The sequence below is a fragment of the Sinocyclocheilus grahami genome, unplaced genomic scaffold, assembly GCF_001515645.1.
Source record: "Sinocyclocheilus grahami isolate Dianchi unplaced genomic scaffold, SAMN03320097.WGS_v1.1 scaffold273.1, whole genome shotgun sequence".
NCBI classification, from domain to species: Eukaryota; Metazoa; Chordata; class Actinopteri; order Cypriniformes; family Cyprinidae; genus Sinocyclocheilus; species Sinocyclocheilus grahami.
In genome coordinates, this window is record NW_015505452.1 from 533,706 (window position 1) to 554,381 (window position 20,676).

The 20,676-nt window shown below is 38.5% G+C and overlaps 1 protein-coding gene across 1 annotated transcript in view; it reads left to right on the forward strand.

The window, feature by feature from the left end:
• Positions 1-152: 152 nt before the first annotated feature.
• usp33 (ubiquitin specific peptidase 33) overlaps positions 153-20,676 on the forward strand; it is a 30,871-nt gene continuing 10,347 nt past the window's right edge. Inside the window, exons 1-12 of the mRNA XM_016291572.1 lie at positions 153-477; positions 3,063-3,150; positions 7,427-7,480; positions 7,824-7,886; positions 11,213-11,365; positions 11,763-11,868; positions 11,958-12,027; positions 12,136-12,249; positions 12,355-12,455; positions 15,677-15,751; positions 17,843-17,980; positions 19,353-19,465. Coding sequence (XP_016147058.1) covers positions 3,067-3,150; positions 7,427-7,480; positions 7,824-7,886; positions 11,213-11,365; positions 11,763-11,868; positions 11,958-12,027; positions 12,136-12,249; positions 12,355-12,455; positions 15,677-15,751; positions 17,843-17,980; positions 19,353-19,465 — 1,071 coding nt within the window. The 5' untranslated portion in view covers positions 153-477; positions 3,063-3,066. The remainder of the gene's footprint in view (positions 478-3,062; positions 3,151-7,426; positions 7,481-7,823; positions 7,887-11,212; positions 11,366-11,762; positions 11,869-11,957; positions 12,028-12,135; positions 12,250-12,354; positions 12,456-15,676; positions 15,752-17,842; positions 17,981-19,352; positions 19,466-20,676) is intronic.

The window sequence follows — 20,676 nt, forward strand, 5'->3', positions numbered from 1 at the left end:
CTATATATATATATATATATATATATATATATATATATATATATATACTTTACTGTATTTACATCAATTAAACAATCTTAAATCTCAAGCCAAGTCCTACCTGCTCATCTCCTACCGTGATGTAATTGACTCTACGGCCACACGGGGGCGTCTGGGCTGGGATGGGCCCCGCTCTGTCTTCAGGGATCAATGCGCATCTGTGAGTCGTTCCGCGGGTCCACACTAGGAGGCACCGCCGCCGCCTGCGTCCCCCATTCACTCTCAGCACCGCACAGCAACCGGAAGAAGCTGTTTGAATGTGTCATACCATGTAGCACCAGTCTGAAGTTAAAGTGTCCGACGCCAGGCGTTTGAAAACCCGCTGTCTGCAAACCGAAGAATACTACAGATATGTAGTCTTTAAACCGCCGCTCTCTTCATCAGCAGACCAGAAGCGATAATCGACTCATACTGAAACCATCGTTGATTTCCCTAGAGGTGAGCTAATATTATACCACTGGCTTGAGTGCGAACTGAAATATGGCGTATGTAAAGCTTAAAGGGTGCATTGGTTCTGTGCTGTGTTGTGATATGAGCTGATGCAGAGGCAGAGCTGTCAGATGATGAGCGGCGCACTGACTTTAGCTTTAGCTTCAGCCCGCCGCGTTCACACGCCTTCTGTCCGCTCTTCATTCACAGTAAACCGCGCATTCAGTGACAGTCTGCGGGGATTTGAGCTGTTCTTGTGGTTGTAATGACTGAAAGGTTTATAGCCGCGGGGGAAACCGTGGGGAAGTATGTGCGTGACAGGCTGAAGCTAGTTGCTAAGTAGCCCATGGAAGATTCTGGCTTATGCTGACGCGTTGCTGGAGTGACGTCACGCGCAGCTGTAGAGGCCCAGAGCTGTCGTCTACTGTATGTGACTTCTGTACATTACTGCACAAGAGTGTACTGCACATACGAATAAGAATAGCAACAAACCGCTACAACCACAATAATCATTGTCCAGAATAATTATTACTCACCATCTCGAATTCCCAAACTATTTTAAATACTCTTTTTGCATGATTACGGTTCTCTGATATGGGTTTATGGTCACGTGGCCATGCTGGTAAACACAAAATGTTTCGTATTTCTTGATGAGTGTGTTATTTAGATTTTAAAAAAATATATATTATTAGAATTATCATTGTTATTTAAAAAGAGGGGCTCTGTGGAAATGATTAGAGAAAAAAAGCGCTGATTAATAAATAGAGACTACAAATAAATTATGGTTACATGTAAAAAAAATAAAATAATAATGTGATTAAATAATAATCAAAATTTAGAATAAAGAAATAATAAAAATATAATAATAATAATAATAGTTCATTACATTTATATAGCGCTTTTCTAGGCCCTCAAAGTGCTTTACATTGTCAGGGGGTATCTCCTCCTCATCCACCACCAGTGTGGAGCATCCACCTGGATGATGAGACGGCAGCCATAGTGCGCCAGAACGCCCACCACTCACCAGCTTACTGGTGGAGAGGAGACAGAGTGATGAAGCCAATCAGCAGATATGGGGATTGTTAGGAGGCCATGATGATCAGAGGCCAATGGGCAAATTTGGCCAGGATGCCGAGGTCACACCTCTACTCTTTTCGAAAGACATCCTGGGATTTTTAATGACCACTGAGAGTCAGGACCTCGGTTTAACGTCTCATCCGAAGGACGGTGCTTGTTGACAGTATAGTGTCCCCGTCACTATACTGGGGCGTTAGGACCCACGCAGACCACAGGGTGAGCACCCCCAGCTGGCCTCACTAGCACCTCTTCCAACAGCAACCTAGTTTTCCCAGGAGGTCTCCTATCCAGGTACTGACCAGGCTCAACCCTGCTTAGCTTCAGTGGGCAACCAGTCTTGGGCTACAGGGTGATATGGCTGCCGGGAAAATATATCAAAATAGCTATATTACATTGTTATAGTACGAATGATTACAAATGTAATATGATAATATAACTTAAAATAAATGTTTTTCAGATGTTTATATTGTTAATTTGTTTTAATGGTATAAATTAGGCGTTTATACAAGAAACTATATTGGGGATCATATACACGAGGATAATCATATTTGGGGGTAAACACTAAAAAAACCCTTATTGTTAGCTTTTCATCAGCTTTCATCAAACCCACTGCAGTTCCCTCGCAAACCCTGGTTTGGGAAACCTTGTCATAGACTATGTAGTAACTAAGTCTTGTAAACAGTCTCTGTTGCAAAACTGGTTAGTCTGTAGATTTTTAAAGATAACATTTTATGATGTTATTATTGTTTTCTGTTTATATAAGGTCAAAGTGCTGTGAGATTGTAAAGTATGTGCAGGCCATACAGATTTTGCATGCATATGCTGTCCTGTCACAGATATTCATTAGTCTACAGGTTATCGATTGAGTAGAAAAGTAAATCTGTATTGTAAATCTATGTCAGAAGTTCAAGACATTGGCAGTGTTTTTTGTTGTTTGTCATTTCACAAAACATGTCTTAACCTTCGCCCTGAATTACACTCAGTAACCACAGAGACTTTTGCACACCGTTTAGAAAATTGTAAAAAAAGAAAAAAAATATTTCAGAAAATGAACAAAATAATGCTTTGTCAAAAGTCATTTTTAATTTTCAGTGAACTTTGTGTTGCAAAACATTTGAAAATGTCAGTTTAAAAAGCTGCATTGCTTTTCGTAAGCAATATTAAAGGAATAGTTCAACCAAAAGTGAGCATTTTTGGGGCTTGTCGCATATGATTCATCATTTGCTCATCCTTATTATGTTACAACATAGGAGATGGATGAGAGGACGTGATTATAATTGGTGAAGCATCAGATGATAAAAGTAGTTCATATGACTTGTTCTATATTATATCATACTATATTTATCTCAAATGTGTCTCCATTGGCCACTTGTGTTTGAATTTCAAGGGGATGGCTTATTTCATCTGGACGGCTTAGTGTGTTCTCACTATGAATGATGTGTGTTTTTAATAATCAGATCCCAGATCCTGGATTTTTAAATAGTAGTTTACTAAATGTATCTCTCTCTTTCCAATAGAGTGATGTCTGGAGCGTCAAGCAATGATTGTCCACACTTGGAGTGTGTGGGGGAGATCACCAAGGAAGAACTCATCCAGAAGTCTCATGTGAGTCCCTACCAAGAAGACCCAGTTGCACCTTTATCATATCATTGCTGCCTTCCACCCATTTCTCATATGTCAAATGTAGTGTGCATTATTGACAAAGTATTGTTGACCCCTATTCCAGAGTTTGTCCATAGGCACTAATAATGCATGGCTGCCTCACATATAAGAGCTTAGGCTATAACCGTGCATGCTGTTGAAATCAAAGTGCAATTATGTGGATGCGTTATACATTATTGTAGTTTAAAAGCATTTGAGGTTGCGGTATAATTGCTTGCCAGATTGTACCTTTAATAGAATACATGTTTTCAGAAGAGTTTTGTGTTAGTGGGCTCCATTGCATATATACACAACCATTCAAAAGATTGGGTCGGTACAATTTTTGTATTGTTTTTGAAATAAATCTCTTTATTTATTCTACTAAGGCTGCAATTAGTTGCTCAAAAATACAGCAAAAACAGTAATATTCAATACAATTTCAAATAACTGTTATCTGTTTGAATGTTATTCCTGTGATGGCAAACTGAATTTTCAGCATCATTACTCACTCTAATATACTGATTTGGTGCTTAAGAAACATTTCTTATTATTATCAAGGTTGAAAACTGTTTTGCTGCTTAATATTTTTGTGGGAAGCATAGTAATGTTTTTTTCAAGATTCTTTGATGAATAGAAAGTTATAAGAACAGTTTATTTTAAATCGTTTGTAACTAGGGGTGCTCCAATTGATCGGCTACCAATCACTATCGGCCGATAATCGCTTTGGGATGTTTGATCAGCAGTCTCTATAAAGGCTGATCTCATAAACCGATCTCAAGCTGATGACGCGCCTGCTGTAAGAGGTTTGGCATGACATGCAGTGGCACCGTCTCTGGCTGAAATAATTATAATGCTGAAGTTGAGGTACAATTCATATTTCTTCATTAAACAACTTATAAAGTCATTTGAAAAAGTTTCTTTGAGACATAATTTCACAAAAAGCGTAAGTGAATCACTGCACGCACTCTCTCTTTCTCTCTCAAAATGCGTAAATGGCTTTAAATCAAATCGTGTCTGCACTATAAGCGAGCTGCACAGTTGACACAGGAATTGTCACTTGCACTGTCGAGGCAGTGTCGCATCATCACTAAAGTTTATAAATTGCATTTTTTTCTTTTTAATTCTTGCCAGTGTTTAAACCATTGAAACCACTCTCCTGGCTCTCCTGCACACTCGCAGCGCGCACACATAATGCCAGATTCACACATACTTTTTGCAGTGCATATGCGTTGCATATTTTTTCCGCGCTCATGTTAAAGGGGGTAATATGATGTTGCTAAAAGGAACATTATTTTGTGTATTTGGTGTAATGAAATGTATTTATGCGGTTTAAGGTAAAAAAAACCTCATTATTTTCCTCATACTGTACATTATTGTTTCTCCTCTATGCCCCGCCTTTCTGAAAAGCATTGATTTTTACAAAGCTCATCGGTCTGAAAAGCGAGGTGTGCTCTGATTGGCCAGCTATCCAGTGCATTGTGATTGGCCGAATTCCTGAAGCGTGTGTCGGAAATGTTACGCCCCTCACCATACTGTGATGCTGTGTCCCGGCCGGAGCGACGAGACAAAAACATTAAAAGCCATTATAAATGAGGCATTTGTTGCATCCAGTGGGGACATAATTACTGATTATAATGACTTATACTGTCTTTTTACGCGTTGCGTTGCATCGCGACATGCCTCGTAAACATAAAACCATGTCTGCATTTGTGATTGGAGAAATGAAAAAACAACAAGCGCTACTCTACACTGCTCAAAACTCGCATTTGAACCATCAATGGCAAATCCTTTAAATATGAAAACGTACTTACAGTCTGTGAGTCTTGACGGTTTCCTCCAGGATCAGGAAACAGTTCTCCATAAAATGCGCTGCAAACATCTGAATATTTGGGTTGAACTGTTCTGGAACAGTGTTGTAAATACAACTTAACCACTGATTCTAGTCGTGTCCTCTTTTGGAAGGCCAAACAAAGTATTTTCGCTTTCACAACAAAACACACAGCATTATTGTTTCTCCTCTATGCCCCGCCTTTCTGAAAAGCATTGATTTTTACAAAGCTCATCGGTCTGAAAAGCGAGGTGTGCTCTGATTGGCCAGCTATCCAGTGCATTGTGATTGGCCGAATTCCTGAAGCGTGTGTCGGAAATGTTACGCCCCTCACCATACTGTGATGCTGTGTCCCGGCCGGAGCGACGAGACAAAAACATTAAAAGCCATTATAAATGAGGCATTTGTTGCATCCAGTGGGGACATAATTACTGATTATAATGACTTATACTGTCTTTTTACGCGTTGCGTTGCATCGCGACATGCCTCGTAAACATAAAACCATGTCTGCATTTGTGATTGGAGAAATGAAAAAACAACAAGCGCTACTCTACACTGCTCAAAACTCGCATTTGAACCATCAATGGCAAATCCTTTAAATATGAAAACGTACTTACAGTCTGTGAGTCTTGACGGTTTCCTCCAGGATCAGGAAACAGTTCTCCATAAAATGCGCTGCAAACATCTGAATATTTGGGTTGAACTGTTCTGGAACAGTGTTGTAAATACAACTTAACCACTGATTTCTAGTTGTGTCCTCTTTTGGAAGGCCAAACAAAGTATTTTCGCTTTCACAACAAAACACACAGCGTCTTCACGACATGGCGGCGGTGGTGGCAGCAATGTCTTCTAAAGTTACACCTTCTTTCTTTGCGTGAACAGTTGGGCGGCATTATTCAAATATTCCCACACAGTGACGTAGACATGTGGGGGTGTGTTTAAACTAGGCATTTTAGGAGGGCGTGGACAATCTTAACTTTTATAAAGAATATCTCTTTGGGTTTGAGACTTTAGTCTTTGCAACTTTAGGGATCTTATCTATTCACAAACAGCTTGTAACACTCCAAAGAGAAAGGAAAACTTGAAATCGCATCATATGAACCCTTTAATAGATTAAAGCATTCACACTGCAGACGGTTGCGGTCCGGCGGTGTGTCTGCAGCAGTGCAGAGATCGTTTCCGCACCGAATCTATTTTTGCTGTGCTGCAAGCTCTGAATTAAAGTGACAGCACATTGTTTCAGTAAATATGAACATGCATTGACACACAAATTTAGTAATTACACTATTAATGCATATAATTAAAGTCTACTTTGTTTCACAGTCAGCACATAGGCTATGGCTTTTTGGCTAGGTTTAAAGGGAAAGAGCACTTTTAGATAAACGAGGCAATAATAGATGGCACGCGTGGAGGTTGGAAAACAAAGTTCTTTATGAACCGCAGGATTGCTTGTAATAAAGATTTAAATGCAAAAGAAAAGGCAGTAGAGCTGACTGTTTCTGTCAATGGTAAGTTTTAATTTAGAATGTTTGTGATAACATAAGAAAAGTAGTTTAAATGTTTTGCCACTTGCTTGAGCAACTTAATATGTAAATGTAGAAGTAAATGCAAAAGTAAAAAGCATTGAATGTGTTGCTTATATTTATTGCGTTTAAACACGTCTATGAAAGATTGTATTACTGAACTGTGTAAAAAAAGAATCACAATGCTGAAAAAGCATTTTCAGTAACAATGTTTGGATTTCAAATCAAAATAATGATAAATGTTGTGTTCGTAGTAAAGAGCCAGGGATCAGTTGCTGACACTTGTGTGAAAGCACCGTCACGCTGCTTCTGCACCGATTACGTACTGCACATGGACTTCATACGCACTGCAAATGGAGTATATGTGAACCTCACATACAGCTGACAAAATCAGGCTTGTGCTGTGTGTAAGCTATTGTGCAACAATTGCACGATTGTAAAAACAAAAATGTAGTGCATGATCAAACATTTAGGTGAGATAAATATATATTTTTGAAAAATGTCTAAAAAAATCCCTCTCACAAGAGACACCTAAGAGGGGAATTCATTTTCAAAAATGAAATTCAGGCCCTGAATAAATGTCTAAAAATCTTGATTGGATCATCACTATAAATAATTCTACATGATAAAAAGAAGGCTTTAAAAAGATCGGTATCGGTGATCGTATCGGCAGATACTGCTTTCTGTGATCTGCCTCAAAAATCCTGATCGGAGCACCCATATTTGTAACATTATACATGTTTTGACTATCACTTTTGAACCGTGTAATTATCCTTGCTGAATAAAAGTATTATTTGAAAATAAAATAATTTTTCTGACCCCACACTTTGAAACGGTGGTCTACATGGCACATAGACATAGAATTAAGTAAAAATGTGTTTGTTTTCAGGGTCAGTGTCAAGACTGTAAAGTCGGGGGACCAAACCTTTGGGCTTGTCTCGAGGTAAGTTATCTTTTTATTAAATAATGTTTCTCCACAAGTTTGGTGTGTAATGGGGATGCACCGATATTAAAATCCTGCAGCAATGGCGATTAGCTGCAAATTATTTTAACATTAATACCTGATAACCGATAAATGGCTGATATTAAAATTATATACTATTTTGTGTAAAAAAAGGAAAAAAAATAATAAAAATAATAATAAAAACTCTTAAATTACTTTTTATCTGTCTGGGTGGGAAAAAAACTGATGGACGGTGATGTGAAATTCTTGATTATTGAAAGCTAGTTTATAGTGAAGCCTGTAGAGTAGCTATAATTTCATTTCATGTATATCTTTCATTCAGAATGGCTGTTCATATGTTGGCTGTGGGGAATCACATGCGGACCACAGCACTTTCCACTCTCAGGTTAGTCATCTGTTTCTGTGTAATAATTATTCAAATTAATGCGCTTTATGTTTTAATAACAGTAATTTACTACATTTTATTGTTTAAATTTGTTTTGCGTGAGTGTACTTGCAGCTTAAGATGTTTTCACCCACAGTGAGTATAGTATTACAGCTCTACGATTACTTTTGTAGGTTGATTTAGACAGATGAATCTGATCCCTGATCACATGTGTCACTGTGTTAGTTTCATGTCTCTTATTCTGATTGTGACTGGAGACTTAAATGATGCAATGAATCGCTGAAGTCTGATTTGAATTCCAGGCTGGACTGTGGGTGAACTCATCCATTATTAATCAGCGCTCCAGTGGGGATCTCCCTTCCCACTAAAGCCCATTTTGATTATCCATTACTAAAACCCCATAATGCTCTCAAAACACCCTTGTGCCTGTGTGAGAGCGACTGAGAGAAGACAGAGCCATCAGCCATACTTCCGCCACAATAACCTGCGTTTGCTGCAGTAAACACAATTCAGCCCATGTTTTTTCTTTCACTAAGCTGTTTTCCTCTAGCAGGGTGCTTGTGTGTATAGAGCACTGCAGTGAAGATGTGTTTTTGTAGGTGAACAAGGAAGTTCCCCGGACAAAAACCCAATGAGATTTTTCCATTGGCTTTTGTATTATTGCGGAAAATAAGCTTTGTGACCAATGAAAGCATAAGATTTGGTTCATAATGATAATTTTTCACGAATTAACACAATGGGCCTCCTTCATGAAACTTGCGTAAATATATGAGTAAATTCTGAGTAATTTGCGCGCAAAACAGACCTTCCCGAAAACTCTACTCCGGATTCACAAACTCTTCGTAAACGTCAGATTTGATAGTTAAACGTGTGTATGTTAATGAATTCCAATCATCCGTAATAGGGCGCTCGTGCACGTTCATTCACAATTAGCATAATCCCGCCTATAAATGACAGCTACGCAAATTGCGTGTCCAGGAACGCAGTGGAATATTCTGGTCTACTTTCTCAGGTTTGGCTCCAGTATATTGCATAAATGCAAAAAAGACAAGGTCATATGCCTAACAATAAATATTCAATAATGTGTGTGACCACCAAAGAGTTTTTAGCCAGCTGAAAAAATGTCAGGCACTCTTCTTTTAACGACCAGCTGGTAGCGCTTGAGAACGCACAGCGTTTTCCCAGCTGAGACACTTTAGTTGCTATGGTATGGAATATTAACGGCGGCAAGTCGGCAACGTATTAGCCTACTAGTATCTCATTTTTATGAATTTTACTAAATATAATAAAGCAGTAACCAGTAATATTGACTTCTCCATCGTTGTAGGCAGTTGTTGTCGTTGTTGGCAGTCGTAGGGAGCAGGTGTACATTTCTTTCGTATCAACAAAAATTTTGAAAATTCGAACATTTTCATGAATTCGAAAGTTTACGTCAGAACGGCTTTATGAACGATTTACACAAAAATTCGTTCTGCTCGTGTTTCATAAATGAGGCCCATTGTTTGTGAATTTTGAAGCTTAAATGCAATCGGCAGAAGTAAAAAACGTAGACTATAAGTGAACTATACCACGGTTGCATGACCAAAACACAAGGCTAGTGAGCAGATGATTTGCAAAAAGGCCTAATACCAATTTGATAATGCTCAGTTCAAAAATATCAATAAAAACTTTTAATCACATTTTCTTTTTAAAGATTTTTCAAATAATATATGTTTCCATTTAAATTAACTTAGTCAAAACAACAAAAGCAGTCAAATGTCTTGGTTTTAATGATGACAAAAGAAGTGTTCAATGCGTCTCATTTAACTTAGAAACTGAAAAAAAAAGAAAAATATGTTTATATGTAATTTTCTGTTGCTGTTTTGATGTAGTAATACCCACAGATGTAGCAGAAAACATCTGGGTCATGTTTGCATTTTCTTCTGTTACTGGCCATAATTCTAACCTTGAAATCAGGATTAGGCATAAAATAATTTCTTTAGAATCATTCATACATGTAAAAATCAGCCGAGAATTCAACAAATAGTTTTAACCTGGCTCAGAGGAAGATAGAAATCATGTGTTTGTTTGTCTTTGATTAAGGGATGGTACAAGACTTATTTACAAATAGATGTTGAAAGCAAAAATGCTACAAAATGCACATCATATTTTGTATCTTTGGAATCAGCACCTCAAAATTAGTAAGAAACGAGTATTCAATGTCATTCAGCCAATATTATGTAGGGTGATGTTTTTATAATTTTTTCAATTGTGTAAATTGCCAGGATCATGAGTGCATTGGGCGTACCACAATTTATGATGTAGATGAGTTTTCTATTATGTTACCCTTGCTGTGCTGTGAATTCAAATGCATATGGGCATGTACAACATCCTATCCATCACCGAAATGGTCGAAGTAGCAGATTTTGTCAGGGTTTGTATTTTGGCGCAGCTCTCATAAATGTTTTAACTTCCCCTGTCTGGCTGCAGTTGCACCAGTTCTAGTGCCACAGTGAAAGCCAATCCAGACACATGAATAATGTAGAGACCCCTTTGCCCCCGCTGTGTGCATGCCCAGGCTTCACATCGCCACTTCCCATTTCCCCTGGTACATTTTCGCTCTTGTTGCAACACACTTGTGTTTTGCCCTAAATTTTGAAGAGTCTTTCTGTTGCATTGTAGGCTTCATATATAGAGAAAGAGCACAGGACTCAGACTGCCTTTATTTAGGAAGTAAAAAGGCACCGATATAGAAATTTTGGCTTAATGAATAGCAGCAGATATTTTAAATCTATACTGTAAAAAACGGGTTCACAATAAAGCTTCAGTGTTGAATTTGACATGTTTTAAATCATTCAGAACTATTCAAGCCATTTAAAGATTTAAACAGAACCAATTTTTTTTTTTTCCATACAAAACAACTGTAGGGCGATTACTGGTTGATTTTAGTTGTAATATTCATTGGTTCATTTACAAAATGTATATAGGATTTGAACCCGACCCCCATGCAAGATATAAAATTACACCACTAGACTCATGATTCACAGTCAGAAAAAAGGTAATTGGCATAAAAAAGAGTTTTCTGGATAAATTGGGGATGATTCATTCAGATGAATGCTAATGCTTCTGTTACTACTACTACTACCACTAATTATTATCAAAGAAGCTGATATTGATATGCTCACTGATGTATTGTGCAGCTCTAGTTATTGCTTTTTGAGGGGGTAATATATGGAGAGGGTTGTTTTTTTTTTGTTTTGTTTTTTTGTATTTTGAACATTAAACTTGCAGATAAGCATTTATTTCCATGTAAATGTCCATCAAAGCGCTGTGGCTTTTTCTTCCAGGAGACACGGCACAACCTGACGGTGAATCTGACCACTTTGAGAGTGTGGTGCTACGCCTGTACCAAGGAGGTTTTCCTGGAAAGAAAACTGGGTCCACACGCACAGTTGCCCATCTCCGCCAGGCCCATCTCCCCAGTACAGACTCCCAGCCCGGTCAGAACTCTTACGCAACTTTCTGTGAATGCAAAGTTTAGAAGTTTGGTTGTGCTTAAAATCCTCCTTTATATTTAAAACATTTCCTTTGCTATTTAAAAATGACTATAAATGTTTGCATAGAAGACAAGACCAATCACAGTCATGCAAATATATGTAAGACCAAACACCAATCACAATTCAGTATGTAAATTTTGTCATCATTTTTGTCAGTTATCAGTGGTGATGGAAATTTGTTTTAATTAAATGTAAATAAAATCTCTAATAATTGATTTTGAGATTGCAGGTTTTCTGAACGTTGTTTAGGGGCACACAACTACACTTGCCTTTTTTTTTTTTTTTTTTTGCAAAAGGCGTGCTGTTGCTGATCTTCTTCCATTGTCTTTCTGGTTCTCAGGACCCCAAAGCTCCTGGGAGCCCCACCTCGCTGAGAGTTCCTCCAGCAGGAACCTGTGATGACCTGGATGTAGAGACTGAGGAGGAGGATGAACTGAGGACCAGAGGTCCTTCATCTCTCATGTCTGGTGCTCTGTGCATTTGCTCTGCATTCCACACTGTCAGTCTGAACCTTGTCGTCTGTTCCTCCTCACAGGTCTGACTGGACTGAAGAACATTGGCAATACCTGCTACATGAACGCAGCTCTCCAGGCGCTTTCCAACTGGTAAGAACCCAATAATCAATAGTGTTTTTATCTTAGTGTCCTAATTGATCTCTTTCAGTCTAGTTTGGCTCTGGTTTAATCAATCTCTCTTTCTGGTTTATCTTCTAGTCCTCCACTGACACAGTTTTTCCTGGACTGTGGTGGTCTGGTGAAGACCGACAAGAAGCCAGCGCTATGCAAGAGCTATCAGAAACTCATCACAGACCTTTGGCACAAAAACAGGTACATTCCTCTCTTGTCATTTCCTATTTAAGTGTAATTTTTCAGGTATTTTTTTCCTCTTTGCAATTTTTTAACCTTCTTTGCTCTTGTTTTGTGTGGTTGCAGGAACTCCTATGTTGTTCCTACAAATCTATTCCAGGGCATTAAGGCTGTAAACCCAATGTTTCGTGGTTATTCCCAACAGGTAGGTTTTCTTAAATTAATTTGTGTTAAAGCATTAGGGATGCACAGATATTAAAATTATGGCTTACATTATCGTTTGCTGTCAGTCATATTTATATTTTATAACAGAGAACAAACAAAAAACTTACTGACCACAAACAATTGAACATTAATTTATTTTAAAATATATGTAGCCTAAATTAATCTAAAAAGTAAAACCCTAAAAATGCTTTAAATGCTACAAGTGACTTTAAGCATCACAGCATTATAATGTACAGTATAAAAATACATTCATTTCGAGGTCTGTGGAAGATTACATTTACCAGTGTTATTAAATTAATGAGTTTATTGATTAGATGATGGCAAGGCAATCTAAATGTTTTAATGTTCATGCACTTGTGTCTTGTAATATTGTCTGATAAATATACAGTATTGACTATGATATGATAATATGATTGGCTGTTAAAATTGGCTGTTAATGATATAATACCAACTTATTGTGAAATGTATTTTTTAATGCATGTAGAAATAATTGATAGAGTAAATGTCTTTTGTGTAGAACTTTATTTGACAAATAGGTAGTTTTATTTTAAGGTAATTGTTGTATTTTCATTTGATTGCATTTTAAAAGGTTGATTAAAGGGTTAGTTCACCCAAAAATGACATTTCTGTCATTAATTACTCACCCTCGTGTTGTTCGAAACCCGTAAGACCTTCGTTCATCTTCGGAACACAATTTTCGTCTCTACTGCGTCACTTTGATGACGTCATTACGCCGGATCTGGGTCAGCACCGCCACACACTCGCGTCATGATACTGTCGTGAACGCGCGTCCAAAGTGATGCAGTAGAGACGAAAATGTGAAATAAAGTCGTTATTTTTGTTTTCTTTGCGCAAAAAAGTATTCTCGTAGCTTCGTAACTTTACAGTTGAACCACTGATGTCACATGTGACTACTTTGCCGATCATCTTGCTACGTTTCTGGACCTTGATTGTGTTAATTACATTGCTGTCAATGGGACGGTCAGAGAGCCCTCAGATTTCATCAAAAATATCTTAAATTGTGTTCTAAAGATGAACGAAGGTCTTACGGGTTTGGAACAACACAAGGGTGAGTAATTAATGACAGAATTGTAATTTTTGGGTGAACTAACCCTTTAAATTATTATTTTGTGAGTTCATGTAATTGCCAGAGTTTTTTTTTTTTTTTTAGATATATTTATGGCGTTTTATGCCTTTATTTAGATAGGACAGTATAGGTCGACAGGAAGCGAAGTGGGTGAGAGGTGAGAGAGAGGGGGATGGGATTGGGAAAGGTCTGCAAGCCGGGACTCGAACTCGGGATGGCCGAAGCACAATGGTGCTGTATATCGGCACGCTTCCCACGAGGCCATCGGCACCGATATTACCACAGTTTTTAATGGTGAATTTGTATTGGATCATAAAACACGGAATCCAGAAAAAAAAATCTAAAAAACAATTTCATAGGCCATATTATTGTTAAAAAATATAAATAATTAAATTGTTAAAGTTTTATGAATTTAGTTGATTAAACATGCGTTTTGATGATTCTGATTTAATGAAACTCTTACACTGGAATCCAGAATAAATCAAACATAACACACAAAATTTGGGAAAAATATAACTGATTTCATAGGGCCCTAGAATTCTTATTAAAACATTTTTTTATATAGGCTCATCCTGACCAGCCCAACATAGTTTACCAATGGTGTGAGTTTGAGGCAGGACTGTTCAGTTCACCCAGTGGCAGATGAGGTCGAACTCAAATGATCCCGCTTGCTGTGGGAATTTCGTCTGAGAGAGCCTCATTCTCACTTCGCTATTTCTCCTTTTCACCCTTCCTCTTGTCATACTTTGTCCTCTAGCTGCATTTAAGAAGACCCATTTTTATTCTTGATGATGAGAGATTCTATTCTCTTATATGGGGCACAATCTGATTCAGAGTTTCTCTAGATGTTTGATCACCTCCAACCACTGGAAAACATTCATTGTCATGCCTGGCTGGAGAGGAAGGTCGGTTGTAGAATTAGTGTTGACATGAATGGGCCATCATAGGCTGTTCAGAGACTGTAGGAAACATTAATCTCATTTTCAGGCTCACTTTCATGAAGTCCAGATAGACTGGGGGGGGGGACATTCAGTCAAAGTCAATGAATGCCTTGTTTTAAAGTCATTCCCTCTACAAAGTATAAAGGGAAATGGGCATTAATACCACCAATTTAATACAGCCAGGAAACCTTTTGTCCTTGTACTGCATTGACATAATACAGCGATGGCCTTCTGGTCTCATGCGTCCTGTTGTTGGAAACTTGTTTGCCTACCAGGAATCTTAATACCAGGCTGTTAGAATGCCAGTTGCCATGTGGATGAGCCAGTAATGACTAATGTTCTCATAAGCTTCAGCTGTTCCTATGGCGATGGGGTCCCTGTGGGTCCCTGGCTAATCTGCGGTATACAACGTGAGCCTCCATGCGTGTTGCATTCTTTTGATAATGCCTGGAAACATTTGGTCAAAGAGTGTGTGATTGTCAGTGCACATGCCAGAATCTGACTACCAAGTTTAATGGACAAGTCAACAAGACAAATGTAATTAAAGGGGAAGTTAACCTGAAAAATGAAAATACTGTCATCATTTACTGGCCGATATATCAGTACTTTAATCTTGGAAACCCCCTATTATTGGAAAGCTACATTTACAGAATAATTTATGGTCAACTGTTAATAATCAGTGTTGGGCAGTAACGCTTCACTTAGTAAATTTCAAAATGGTAATTAGAGTATAGTTACAAGTCGAGGTCTCTATACGTTACTGCCGCATTACATTGCTGGCAGAATGCAGTGATTTCTAATCTAGATTGTAAAAAGGATGTAGCACACGCACTGTCGAGTCAAGTGCCAGTGGATTAGAGACCTGCTCCCGCGAGACCCGACGCAACAGAGTGCGGCGCGGGACAAGACTTGATAGGCGAGTGCAGAGACTCGTGTGTGTGTGCGGGATGCGGGAGAATAAAATGATTCACGGGACTCCCGCAAAATAGAAATATCTAAACATAAAATATCTGAAACAAATAATTTGTTATTCATCTATTGCACAAAAGCAACATGAACTAATATAAAATATAAACGATTAACAGGTGCAAGCGTATGCAGAGTTTCTATTTAGGTTATAACACCTGTTTGCAGCGTTGCAGTGCTGAAATTTGCGTGCTCACGAATCCTCTCATTATAACACACGAATATAAAGACGTGGACACGACCAATGTGTCGAGGCCAATAATCAGCAGCCAAGGAGCCATTAAATCCCAGGGCCGAAATTCTGGTAAATGCAAGGCTGTTACTTCTATGCAGTTTTTTACACCAACATGTAAACGAACAGCCTTACAGGCTCCAATAAACTCATGTTGAAGTTTTTTTTTTTCTTTGTAAAAAGTATACCGTGTGGACTGAATATTCTGAAATCATTTGATCTCATGGGTATTAGGGGTGCTCCGATTGATCAGCTACCAAACTATCACTACCACTATCGGCCGATAATCGCTTTGGGATGTTTGCTCAGCGGTCTCTATAAATGCTGATCTCATAAACCGATCTCAAGCTGACGCACCTGCTGTAAGAGGTTTGGCGTGACATGCAGTGGCAGCGTCTCAGTCTATGTGCGGCGCGGCTGAAATAATTATAATGCTGAAGGTGGGGTACAATTCATATTTCTTCATTAAATAACTTCTAAAGTAATTTGAAAACTCTCTGAGACATAAATTCACAAACAGCATGAGTGAATCACCGCACACTCTCTCTTTCTCTCTCAAAATGCACAAATGGCTTCAAATAACATCGCGTCTGCACTATAAGCAAGCTGCACAGTTGACACAGGAATTGTCACTTGCACAATCGAGGCAGTGTTGCATCGTCACTAAAGTACAAATTGCATTTCTTTTTATTTCTTGCCAGTGTTTAACCATTCAGCAATCACGTGCTCTCCTGGAGACTGTGCTCATGCACACTCGAAGTGCACACACATAACGCCAGGTTCACACATACTTCGTTTGCAGCACGTACACGGTGCATATTTTGCTGCGCTCATGTTAACGGATTAAAGCATTCACACTGCACACGGTTGCGGTCCGGCAGCGTGTTCTATGAGTGGTGCGTCTGCAGCAGTGCAGAGATCGTTTCCGCACCGAGTTTCCTGTGGTGCACGTGCTGAAGTAAAGTGACAGCGCATTGTTTACGGTAAATAAGAACATGGATTGACACGAAAATGTAGTAATTACACCATACATGCGTATAATTAAAGTCAGCTGTGTTTCACAGTCGACACATATGGCTTTTTAAAGAGCACTTTTAGATAAACAAGGCAATAATAGATGGCACTCGTGGAGGTTGGAAAACAAAGTTCTGAATGAACCGCAGGATTGCTTGTAATAAAGATTTAAATGCAAAAGAAAAGGCAGTAGAGCTGACTGTTTATGTCAATGGTAAGTTTTAATTTAGAATGTTTGTGATAACGTAAGAAAAGTAGTTTAAATGTTTTGCCACTTGCTTGAGCAACTTAATATGTAAATGTAGAAGTAAATGCAAAAGTAAAAAGCATTGAATGTGTTGCTTATATTTATTGCGTTTAAACACGTCTATGAAAGATTGTATTACTGAACGGAATGACAATGCTGAAAAAGCATTTTCAGTAACAATGTTTGGATTTCAAATCAAAATAATGGATAAATGTTGTGTTTGGTGTAAACAGCCACGGATCAGTTGCAGACTCCTGTGTGAAAGCACAGTGAGCACCTGCTGCTTCTGCACCGCTTACGTACCGTACCACACATGGACTTCATACGCACTGCAAACGGAGTATGTGTGAACCTCACATACAGCTCACGAAATCAGACTTGAGCTGTGTATAAGCTATTGCGCAATAATTGCACGATTGTAAAAAGAAAAATTGCATGATCAAAAATTTAAGTGAGATAAATAAAATCAAATTTAAAGTCTCCCCTCACAAGAGTCGTGTAAGAGGCCAATTCCTCCCATTTTCAAAAATGAAATTCACGCCCTGAATAAATGTCAAAAAATCCCGATTGGAGTATCACTATAAATAATTCTACATGATAAAAAGAAGGCTTAAAAAGATCAGTATCGGTGATCGTATCGGCAGATGCTGTTTTTGGTGATCGGCATCAAAAATCCTGATCGAAGCACCCCTAATGGATATGGTTATGTTTGCACCAGCTCTGTAATTCTGCATTCCAATGTTTTTGTGTTTTTAGTCATTTGCAATTGCAAGCTTTTTCAAACCACTGAAATTAACTACAAAATACCTTCATTTTGGCCAGATTTTTGAAGTAGTTGAAATACATTGTGGCCAGTGGTCATTGCTTTTATTGACTGACTTGCTTGTTTCCACCTTGTTCAGACTCAAACTCTGAAATCCAGGTCAGCAGTAGCATCAGACCGCACAGTCCCAATGGAAATGAGGGTGTCACATCTAGACTGTCCAGCAGTCCCCCGAAATCCTCAATGTGGCCAAACCTGAGCTCTACTCACAAGAAAGGTACCAGAATTTGAGTAGGAAGCACTTCGGGACAGTTTAGGAGTTATGTACTAGTTTAATTAAATGTATTCATTAGTGATGCACTGAAATGAAAATTTTGGACCGAAACCAAAATTTAAGGATGTACTTGCTCAAAACCAAAACCAAAAAATAAATGTTATTTAGTGGTCTTTCAACTCCTGATGTTCATTCAGGTTTATTTCATGGTGTAACTACTAATGACAAAGAGATTCATGTGCTGCTTGAATTGAGGCTACAGTGATCTGTCATGCCACGTTAAAGAGCATCAGAACCACATTTATTGTTTGTGTTTTGTGATTAAATTGAGAGAATGTGAAAGCTGAGACTTTTTCATATTAAAGTTAACAAAACACAAAGCTCATTGTGATTCTTGGATGGCAGCTGTACCTCCAATAATGTTTAGTGAAGTTCGTGCATCAACGGAAAACAGCATAGACTAAAAGATTGATCTTTAGATTTAAGAATCCATAGCAGTATTGATTAAAAGCGAGAAATCTATAGTGTTAATCCAGTTCTAGCATCCACACAGCTGACATGTTTACCTGTTGTAGTTTATCCAATTTGTGTACACAAAATAAACTCTGACAGTCAAAATGTGGCATCCGAGAAACAGTTATTTAAACGTTACTGTTTCGGCCAACTATTTTTGGTTGCCAAACTTTTGCTGCATCACTAGTATTATAGGGGTCATGACACAGATATGTATTTTTTTCATTATTTTAATATGTTCCTTGAGGTTTACTTATAATGTTAATAAAGTTGATATCTATACAAAGACGCGAACGAGCTGTTTAAACCAAACAAAAGCGAATGTTCTTTCACTCCATTTGTCCTGACGACAGAGGACAGACTCAAGTGCGGGGGACTGTGTCAGGAAGTGAACATGCATCTGTATACTGTATCCAGTGTAGACAAGATAGCTGCAGTGATTGTAATTTCTGTATGCTTTTGACGTGACATGTCGCATTCATCATGATCCAAGTGTCAGCCGTTGGCGGCTGAATGCCAGTGGGCAGGGCTTATGTCGCTGTGTTGCTCTGAAGGTGGTGTTTATGCAAACAACTGTGCCTATCTGACGTCACCTTTTGTCCCTATGAATCCAAAATGAGCTGTTTTCTGAAGGTTATTAGGGTTTCTGAGGTTTATGTTTTTTTTTATTAATGATAAGGACATTTTAAGTTATGAAACTTGCAGGATGTATTAAGCACACAAAGACCTCTTCTGTATCAAAAGATCAAGGGAAATTTGGTTTCTCATGTCATGACCCCTTAATGTAATAGTTGTGAGCATCACCTGAACTGGAACAGATTTGACATTGATTCTAAATGGTTGTGATGTGTAATGTTGACAGTACCCTCGTTCATCCCACCAAAGAGCAAGCGGCAGAGGAAATATCGCAGCATCATCTCTGAAGTGTTCGACGGCACAATTGTCAGCTCAGTTCAGTGCCTGACCTGTGACAGGGTGAGTAATCGGTGTGTTTTTCAACCTAAAATGCCCCCAAATAACCTCACTTTAAATAAACAAAGAGAAAACAAGCATTTGATTCTTCAGTTGACAGAGAAAGGTACTTCATTTTAAAGGGGTCATGTGATTCTGCTAAAAAGAACATTATTTTGTGTATTTGGTGTAATGAAATGTGTTTATGCGGTTTAAGGTTAAAAAACACATTATTTTCCACATACTGTACATTATTGTTTCTCCTCTATGCCCCGCCTTTCTGAAACACGTTGATTTTTACAAAGCTCATTGCTCTGAAAAGCGTGGTGTGCTCTGACTGGCCAGCTATCCAGTGCGTTGTGATTGGCCGAATACCTCAAGCGTGTGACGGAAATGTTCCGCCCCTCACATACTGTGATGATGCCCTGTCAGGCCGGAGCGATGATTCAAAAACATTAAAACCCATTATAAACGAGGCATTTGTTGCATTCAGTGGGGACATAATTACTGATTATAATGACTTATACTGTCTTTTTACGCGTTGCATCGCGCCGCGTAAACATAAAACCATGTCTGCATTTGTGATCGCAGAAACGACAAACAACAAGCGCTACTCTACGCTGCTCAAAACTTGCGTTTGAATCATCAGTGGCAAATTCTTTAAATATAAAAAACGTACTTACAGGCTGAGTCAGAAGTGCCAGACTGTCCTTTCAAAGTTGGAACTGCCCCACTTTATAGAAACAGCCTTTGTGTGTAGACGGCATTGTAGTCTACTCTCCCGGGTTCAGGAAACAGTCCTCCATAAAATGCGCTGCACACATCTGAATAATTTGGGTTGAACTGTTCTGGAACAGTGTTGAAAATACAACTTAACCACTGATTTCTAGTTGTGTCCTCTTTTGGAAGACCAAACAAAGTAATTTCGCTTTTCGTCCTGACATTTTATCCTACCCGTCAGATTTTCCTACCAGGGCTTACTGCGCATGCGCACATCAATATTGCGTCCTTTTTTCTCATGCTGAACAACTGAACAACAAGTATCTGCATTACTGTAAGGGTATGTTTAAGGTTGGGGTAGGTGTAGACTTTAATAAAACACAATCTAATAATCTAATAAAATTCTTTATTGTTGGTTTCCCGTAGCTGTATCCCTTCTAACAACAACCGCGAATATAACACATAATTACAGTATTTGCATTACTGTAAGGGTAGGTTTAGGGTTGGGGTAGGTG